The 10,000-nt window shown below is 40.2% G+C and overlaps 2 protein-coding genes across 7 annotated transcripts in view; one reads left to right on the forward strand and one right to left on the reverse strand.

Moving 5' to 3' along the window:
- LOC135091636 (transient receptor potential cation channel subfamily A member 1-like) overlaps nucleotides 1-10,000 on the reverse strand; it is a 76,423-nt gene that overhangs the window by 63,309 nt on the left and 3,114 nt on the right. The window lies entirely within an intron of this gene.
- LOC135091633 (uncharacterized) lies at nucleotides 3,114-9,558 on the forward strand. Of its 2 annotated transcripts, XM_063989410.1 has the most exons (4): nucleotides 3,114-3,570; nucleotides 5,338-6,581; nucleotides 6,669-6,749; nucleotides 9,214-9,558. In XM_063989410.1, exons 2-4 carry the CDS (start codon nucleotides 6,395-6,397, stop codon nucleotides 9,525-9,527), a joined length of 582 nt encoding a protein of 193 aa, XP_063845480.1. In that variant the 5' UTR covers nucleotides 3,114-3,570; nucleotides 5,338-6,394; the 3' UTR covers nucleotides 9,528-9,558. The 2 variants fall into 2 exon arrangements, 1 of the variants encoding a protein (XP_063845480.1); XR_010262580.1 differs by lacking the exons at nucleotides 5,338-6,581; nucleotides 9,214-9,558 and having other exon boundaries at nucleotides 6,669-8,251.

Raw genomic sequence — 10,000 nt, forward strand, 5'->3', positions numbered from 1 at the left:
TCAGAGGGTCACCCCATAATTGGGTCAAGTCCTTCCTGTCTTACAGGTTCTTCTCTCTGGTGATAGGTAATACCTACTCTAGGCATTACCCTGTCACCAGAGGTTCTGTACTACAGGGTTCTCCTCTCAGTCCTCTCTTCTTCAGTGTCTTACTTTCCGACTTTCTCTCCTTGCCATTCACACAGGCACTCCTATATGCTGATGACACTTCCCTGCTTTGCTCTGCTCCCATTATCCAGGAGGCTCAACTCAGCATGGACTTGATGATGTCCACTCCTGGAAGGTGCATTGGGCCCTGACAAGTGCCCAGAAGTCTAGCCTTCTGTACTTCACCCAAAGGCACATTCCCAACATCCCAGAGGTCACCATTAATGGGTCCCCAGACCCCTTCAAAACTGTTGGATGGCCCCTGCCTAACCTGGGGCCACCACATACAGTACCTGATGACTTCATGCCTCAAGAGGCTTAACCTCATTAAGTCCGTCATGGGTGTCAAGTAGAGTGCAGACAGGCGTACTCTCTTCCACTTTTACTGTTATTATATCCAGTTGCTTGGACCATGGATGTGAGGTTTATGGAGCGGCCTCACCATCTCTACTGCAAAAATTGGAGGCAATTAAAAATTCAGCACTCTGTATTGCTTTGAGAGCTTTTGGGCCCTCCCCAGTCACAGCCCTTCAGACAGAATCCTCCCTACCCTCACTGTCACACCGACGCTCAACCCTCCTTGTCTGCACCTACACTAAACTTGCATCCACCCCTAGTGGCCATGCCCTCCACTCCCTCCTCCTCTGACAGCATAGGGAATCACTTCATGGTCCCCTACCATATCAAGCCCAAACTACCCTTGTGGACAGAGCCCTCTCCTTCTTTGCTACCCTTCAGGTCACCTTATCTTCCTTTCTCACTTTAAAGAAAACCTCCCCATTGAGTCCTTGGTTCCCTCTCTCTTCACTAGTCTCTGGAGGGCTCCACACACAGACGCCATGGTCCAAGGCTGGCTGCCCAGCACAGGGCAAGACCTCCTTCAGTCGGAGCAGCCATTTTTATACCTTCGCTCTCCAATGCCACTGCCTGGAGATTGTTGGCCACCGCCTCTATCCTTATAGCGGAACTTTTCACCATCAAGGAGGGACTCAAATTTGCAGACAGCCACATCTCCCCTTGTTCAAAAACACTTTTTACCAATTCCCTCACAGCCCTTCAACTCATCCAATGCCACGCCCCCAAGTCACACCACTCCCTCTGCCTCCAAATACACCACCTGCTACACAAAATATCTACCTCTCACATTGACATCCACCTTCAGTGGGTTCCCTCCCACATCAACATTGTGGGCAACACTGTGGCTGACAGAGTGGCAAACAAGGCCCACTCTCATCTCTCTCTTACAGACTTTCCCAAAGACCAGACTGACCTGACCAACCTATGAAAGGACTGTAACTTACACTGGGAAAGACCCCTGACAGACACCTTACAGAACACAACACTTGGATGCATCAGACCACCTCAATGCCCACATGCACAGGCCAGGTTTGGTGGACACCCCTGACTGCCCCACATAGCCAGATACCCCAGAACACCTGCTGCTACACTGTCCCCACCACCACTCCCACCACACTGGCATCACTGCACATCCAAAGGTCATCACTAGCAGACCAACTTGGTGGCTCCCAAGACCCTGGCCTGGCCTTCAAGACACTCAAACACTTTCTCCACAAGACTGGACAGCTTACCAGAATCTAACCAGCTAATCTGCCTGCTACCACCACCTTCGGGGTGCTAGAGGCTGTGGCATCACAGCCTGCAAGGACCCCAACTCCCCAACAAGAACAAGAAGCTTCCCTTCCCTGTGTGACAGTTGTAGGATGTTATGTAAGTGACATCACAGGCTTGTATATGTTTTGCAAGGGATGGCTTAGGCTCAATGTGATCTGTGATGTAAGCAGTTTACTTTGTCATATCCTTAGCCTGTATGCCGATGTATTGTTTCCTTGCAACCAGGAACAATCATTATGTGGCAGCAATAAAGAAGAGAAACACACATATAAATATCATTCTGACCACATACAGCCAAGGTTTGAATTCTTAAATACACTCTTTCATTACAACTACTTTCAAATGCCAAAGAGGATTACTCATGTTCTTATGGTTGTTTTTTCCCCCACTGATAATGCAGAATCCTTGTTGAATTATTATTAGAATCATAGTCTTAAAACCTGCATAACTTCAACTAAAGCCTGGTTTTAACAGTCGTGATGTGACACTGAAAAATTCAAGAGATGAGAAGTCATGTGGAAACCCTTGAAAAATAATTAATATAGTGGTTTCATATCGTCTCTGTGACAGAGGAGCAAAGAGGGAGGGGATCTAGTGATTTAGGAGTAGACTCTTAGAATATTACAAAGCACATGAAAACCTGCCATAAGAAATATATAGTTTCATTCATGAAATCAGTGGGTCATGTATACTGATACATTGTTATTTATTTATTTATTATTTTTTTTTTTTTTTGCACCCACACCTTCACGAAACGATATTTTATTTGTTCACTAGAAACATGAAGCTGGAAACACTATTCATACACCACCTATGGGAACACTCAGATGCCGGGTAGCATAAGAGTGATAGGCTTTCCAAACAAAATCTCAGCTGCCATTTTCCTAAACTTAATTTAACCTGACCTGATAAAACCTAATCTAAGAAACATAGCTTAACACAACCTAATCCAATAGGGATAAAATGCTAATTATTTGTAATATTTCTTCAAATGTTTATTTGCAGCACCCAGTATACTCATCACACTGCCATTCATAAATTGTTCAGTATCCACAGTGGATAATATTTATAATGCATATTATGCACAATGGCAACATGCAGTATAGTGGCATATATATATATATATATATATATATATATATATATATATATATATATATATATATATATATATATATATATATATATATATATATATATATATATATATATATATATATATATATATATATATATATCGTATTTGATGGTTCATAAGACGCATGGGCTCATAAGACGCACCCAGTTTTAGCACTGGAAAAAATGAATAAATAAATAATAATAATAATAAAAAAATAAATAAAAATAAATAAATAAATGAGCGGATTTAAGCTCTGAATATGAAATTAAGAATTTCACCTGACATTTGAAGACTCACATGCATTTATATGATAATTAGATCCCAATATTTTGCATTTAAAAACTTTGATATTTGCTAGTAGCCTACGTACCAATCCTGTTGAGATGTTAACGTGTACCTGGCATATGACGTCGGCAGTGACTGTGAGAGACTACAGGGTAATAAAGTTTGTTCATAAGAATGTTAAAAGATAGGTGCAATTTTAATTGTATGAAAGTGTGTCTTACCTCAAGGCGTAACGGCATCACACTGTAAAGAACGCAGTGAAGCTTGCCCGTGTCACCGGGTTCGGCGCGTAACCGACCGCGTGTTTGTTTTGGTACATGCAATGCGTGGTGCATGGTCACTTAGGCAAATTCTTCCTGACTGGTGTCATTCTATGTGAATTACCGGTAAGTATGACCTATTATATATTGTTACCTTGAAAGAAAGAGTTGTGTTGTGGTATACCAATCATCACTTTGTTTACATGTGCGAAGATAATTATGCCTGGGGTTTGATTTTAGAGCCTCTGTTGCCATAGACCTACCACTAACCACTGCCTCACTTCTGAACCTTGGCCTCATAGGATGCAGGCTCATTTCCTGAGACTTTCTTTTTGAGAAGAGGTACGTCTTATGAGCTATCAAATACGGTGTGTGTGTGTGTGTCTATATATATATATATATATATATATATATATATATATATATATATATATATATATATATATATATATATATATATATATATATATATATATATATATATATGTATATATATATATATATATACACACACACACACACACACCGTATTTGACAGCATATAGGACGCACCTTTTCCCAAATTTTTGGCAAAAAAAAAAAAAAAAAAAAGTCCTGGGTCCAAAATGCGAAGACCTCCCATAGGCTAATCATCTCCCTGACGCTCACTAACCTAGCTTACGATCAGTACTTCTACTTACTCCATGCATCATTATTTTATTGCTGGTATTATTATTATTATTACCAGTATTATTACTTTAAAAACGAATTATCGTAAAAATGAAAGCAATCTGTGAGGCTGTGACGCACGTTTATAAATATCAGCTGATCAGAACCCTGACTTAATGCCAGCAGCCATTTAGTGATCATAAAACACCAAGACCCTCACCGTTATGGCAGCAGGAGGGAAAAGATCGAACTACACAATCTCCTACAAACTACAAGTGGTTGATTATGCCAAGGAGCATGGCAACAGAGCAGCAGCAAGGGCTTTTGGGCCACTACCCTCGGAAAAAAATTGTCTGGCGTCAGCAAGAAGACCAACTGAACAGCGCAAGGAAAGGTAAACATAACCTTCGTTGCCCAGCCCCACATTAGCCAGAACTTGAGGTTGACATAAAAACGCGGGTGATAAATGGTAGAAATTCAGGAAGAAGTGTTTCCATCAAAATGATCATTCATGACGCCAGGAAAATAGAAGAACAAGGAATACAGAACTTTGCAGGAATAGAAAGTCGGTGTTACAGGTTTATGTAACAGCAGGGTTTATCAATGTGTACAAAACATCTATTGCAAAGCAAATGCCTGCTGATTATGAAGAAAAATATTAGAATTTCATAGGTTTGTTATAAAATAAAAGAAAATTGTTTTGAACTGGGCCAAATAGGGAACATGGACGAAATTCCACTCTCATTTAATGTACCATCCAACTGGACTGTGGCTGCCAGAGGGTCTAAAACAGTCTCAGTAAAAACTAGGCTACATAGTAATGTCTTCTGCTATAGCTAAGGTGTTTTTGCAATGTTATTTTGTTTTTTGGCTTCATTTGCAATGTTTTACAATTACAATACTATTGAAATATTTTGTTTATGCTTGTTGCTTGTCTGTACTGCCAGTTTGCTTTTATACAGCAATGTTTTGTGTTTGTGTAATGTGCTGCTAAATTGCTTTCAACAATATATGCTTAAATACACTAAAAATTTTTTTCCTGAATCTGACCTGCTGAAATGGGGGTGTGTCTTATATGTCCATGCATCCTATATGCTGTCAAATACGGTATATATATATATATATATATATATATATATATATATATATATATATATATATATATATATATATATATATATATATATCCTTGCTATATAATACCATACTTATTGTTTTTTTTTTCTTTTCTTTTCTTTTTCTTAGAGTGTGGTTCCTCCCCTGTGCAAGTAACTTGACAATGACATCCGTCATATGTCAGCTGCTTTGACTGAGTGTCCTATAGTGACTATGGTGAAGAAGATAGATTTCTCCAATGATGAACAGTTTATAAAACTCTGAGAGTTTTGCTGCAGTGCCAATCCTAGAATGCAATCAGGATCATTTTAATGAGTAAATTATATTCCACAAAAGGAGGTGGAGAGGCTCAAGAACATTAAGAATAAATGCATTCAAAAGAACACTTTTTTGGACGTTGTTGAAAAACCACCAAGAAAAATGCTAACAATTGACATCAAATCAAGCATTGTGCAGCCCAGGCAAAAACAAGTCAGTTTTCCATCATAAGTTGTGCATATTTACTTGACTTTGACCTACTTGGTCTCAAATATTGCATTATCATCATATCCTATATCCTCAGTCTCATTTTTTCATCAAGTACTGTTATCTTCAGAAGGAAGTGCCCAATCAGTGGGTGTCCCAGGAGGGTTCTTAACTTGAATTGGCATCTGAGTCAGTGGCAGAAGTTTCTAACCATCACTGAAAGAGAGGAAGCCAAGGGTCTATTTAAAAGAATGACTGAAGATAAAAAGGTTCCCTCAAACAGTAGTCCGGTAAAAGAAAAAGAAGAGGGAAAAAAAATGAGAAAACAAATTAACTATAACAGAGTTTGGCCTACATGCAACAAACCTAAAAAAATTGGGTTGATGTCCACTTGCATAAAGTGTATCTCCTGAAGAGAAACCTCAATATATTCAGGATTGCCTTTAAGAATTCAAAACTCATAAACAGACAGTGTCTGAAGGTGTGCAAACCATGGCCACAAAGTCAGGGTCCTTAGAGGTTAGCACAGACAATGAAATTATCCCTTAAAGCTTACAAGGAGTACTTGGAAATACACGACCATGGCTAGAACCACCATCCTAAAAAAAATGTCAAAATAGTTGCAGAGGTCCTGCATTAAGGTCTCAGGGATAATTCTGTGTCCCTTATAGCAACTCTATGTCCCTTATAACAGGTAATTTCTTCTGTGAAATATCTGGAGATGCCACAAACAAAGACCTTCCCAAGTACCTATTCATTAAGATCCCTTAAGTGCCTCATACACGAGGAGGAAGATAATCTACTCCTGCAAAAGGACATTGGAATGCCTGAAACAAGGGAAAAAGGTGACATAAGAGTCTCTTTCCAGTGCTACAGTATGGCAGAAGGAAATCTGCACATGTTTCAGGGTAAGTATCTGATGTGCAGATCTTTAACAAGGATACCATGGCATATCATGTATTTTACTTAACACTTTGTTTTTATTTCCCACTTAGGTTTCTCAAGACCAAGAAAAGAGAGACTTTTGAGACAAGCAAGGAAGGAAACAGAAAATGTCACCTTGGAGGTCATCAAAAGTTAGTGGCACTCCCCTCCATTGTAGAGAACACCCAGATGCTGTCATGTCTTACTAAATCATTCACAGACAACTTTCATAACGGTCAGGATGTTGTGAGCAGCAGAGCAGCATCCTCACTGTGATCTGCTAATATCTCTTTGTAATGAGGCTGCAATTTTTATCACACAACACAATGGTGAAATCCTCCCGACAAGAATTGTGACCAATGTCAGCTTTCTCTTTCATCAGAGAACAAGATATGCATGTTTCTTTTAAGACTTAAAAAAAAAAAATCAGGGATGGAGATGTACATGTTCCTTTTTAGACTTGGAAAACAGAAAAAAATTCACTCAGGGATCAAGATGTTCCTTTTTAGACTTTAAAAGATTTTTCACTCAACTCAAACTTTACATGAGAGACGTGGACTTTTGTAGGAAGACCAATGCTTGACTTTGCTTACTTGGGTACTTCTTTATTTCTTATTCTTGTTATTCTGTTATTTTTATTCTTGTTATTCATATTCTTCATATTCTTATTGTTCCTATTATTTTTTCTTATTCTTATTCTTACTTTTATTCTTATTCTTATTAATATAATTCTTCTTTTCCTCTTATCATTATTATTATTACTCCTTTTCTTCTTATTCATACTTTCTTATTCTTCTCATTCTTTCCTTTTTTTTCATTCTACATTTTCTTGTTCTTCTTATTCTTATTCTTCTTATTATTTTATTCTTATTATATTCTTCCTATTCTTCTTAATCTTATTCATATTAAAATATTTTTTGTTTTGTTTTTTTTCTTATTCTTCCTATTCACATTCTTCTCCTCAACGCAGTCTTCAAGGTCTGGTGGTGCCTCTCCAAAGTGCCCTGCAACCAAGGGCGATATGCACTAGAGACTACATGACTAATCCCCAATTCCATCATAGTCTGGGTAAACTTGGGAGGTGAAATTGACACCTAGTCTGAAGGCCATCCAAAATGGGCTAAGAAATTTAACAAGGCCTTGAGCACTACCTTTGAGTGAGCACTTCTAAATGGGATACCCTCCAGATATCAGGTAATGACATCTATCACCATTCGTAAATACTTATAATGCTGCCCTGGATGGTGGAATGGGACTCAATTTCACTAAGTACTCTCAAGAAGGGAGGAGCAACAGCTGAAATGGGATGGAGAAGGACCACCAACAGGAGTTGGTTTAGCTTGTCCACCACCAGACAGGTGTGGCAGCACTTAATCACATCAGCAACACTACCAGCCATACTATGCCACCAAAAATTCTGCCACAGTTGTTCCACAGTCCTTCTAACTCCCATGTGCTCAGCTAATGGGCCTAATTTTATTAATATATGGCAGGCCCAGCAACCACCCAATCAGTAGTCCATGTCTGCCCTGCCTTGCTGGCAGACATGGAGGAGTCCTTGTCTGCCTAGCCTTGGTGGCAGACACGTAACACGCGGGCAGCTTGATTTAATACTGTACAGTTTATTTTATTAATATAATACAGCACCACTTGCCATTGTGTTTCTTTGGTCACCACCTACACAGTACTAATTAGTAGAAGAAGCACTACATTTCCTAGTACATTAAAATGGTGACCATGGTAAAATGGAGTTTTCTTGGCTACTCAACTCCTGCCCATGCGCCCTGCTTGTTGCCAGCTTTTCCAGCTACCTTCATCACCTCTGGGTTACCTGCTAAGCTGTCACCGACACAATTCTGCTAAGCCATCACCGACACAATTCTGTTAAGCCATCACCGACACAAACTGCTACGCTACTACACGTCTACAGTGCTTTCTTCAGTTGCTTTTAGGGCCTCTTTTGCGAAGCCTGCCCTGCCAGCCTGTTCCCGTATGACTTCAAGCTGTGACCAACACCATCCCTGTTTCAAATCTGGACTTTTTAAGCTGTCATCAACACATCTCAACTGCTTTGCTGCTGATCCTGTCATTCTAGGTCTTTGGATTTCACGTCATCAGCCTTCACATCTGCAAGTTTTGGTGTTTTCTGTCCACATGGTATTTCCTGTTTGTGGCTTCCAGTGCATAATCTGCCACGATCCACCACAATTGAAGATTTTTATCTCCATCATGCATGTTATTTGTGCAGCATCATGATTCTTGCAGTGTATTGTTATTTTTCAATTTATTTAGCATAGAAGAGCCTTGTTCTCTTGTTTTAGGCCTCTAGTGCCTTTCATGCTATATTGCATTGTGTTCTAGTGTTTTCTTGGCCTGATTCGCTGTGTTGACATCACAGCTATGTGAGTTTTGTGATTGGCCACTGTGCTCTTTTCTGATGTCACTGCTATGTGAGTTTTGTGATTTGCCAGTGTGCACTCACTTTTCTTACATTATTGTTCTGTGAGGCTTGTGATTGGCTATTGTGCATACATCATGTGTCTTACAAAGATAAGAGCATATTTATGATGTGAATTATGTGCTTCAGTGTGCTTACATCACCCCATTGTTTTGTAGGCATGAGGGCATCCCTAGAAGGGTGGCCAATCATTGTGCTGGTGTGGGAACACATGCCCACACCCTTGCCACACACATTCCATGGCATGCCTTTCCCCTTGGGACTTGATGGCCCTAGCCAACCTCACCCTTTCCCCTTGGGCCTGACGTCAGCCTCTGGCCACCTCAGCTATCACCACATGGGAGTGAGGTCAACCCTCACTCCTTTGTCTCCGCGGTGCTCCAGCCTGCTTCACGGCTGGGTGGGTTCCCAGGACATCACGAGCCTTTTACCTTTCTGGCCACGTGACCTCCCTTCACCTCACAAGTCCTGAGCCGGCCCAACAACCACCCCAGCATCATAGGTAATCCACTTCACTTATTATTGTAGTTTTATTATACCAATATGCAGCAGCTGATTTTACAACTGTATTTCTTTTGGGCACCACCTTTACTTAGTAGAAGTATATAATTATTAGTATAGGCCCTCATGTCAACAGCACTAGTGCCTCCCTAAATTTGGAGGGCACTACAACCTGGAGCAATTCTCCACCAGCAATACAGGACATTGTCCTGCAGTATGAATTCCTCCTGACCTTCCTCCTCACTACCCTCACCCATCTAAGCAAAATAAGGAGCTAGCTCCCCATTCTCCTGCTGTTCTTCACCAGCTCAGCAGGTTTTACATCATTAAGGTCCTTCAGGGCAACAGGGTCATAAGGAAGAGGAGGGAGGTTGTATCTGGCTTCAAGGTTGCCAGGTGTTTTTCTCTTAAACAGGCCAGACATTTATTTCTAAAGGCCAATTT

Source organism: Scylla paramamosain, chromosome 38 (genome assembly GCF_035594125.1).
Source record: "Scylla paramamosain isolate STU-SP2022 chromosome 38, ASM3559412v1, whole genome shotgun sequence".
NCBI lineage: Eukaryota > Metazoa > Arthropoda > Malacostraca > Decapoda > Portunidae > Scylla > Scylla paramamosain.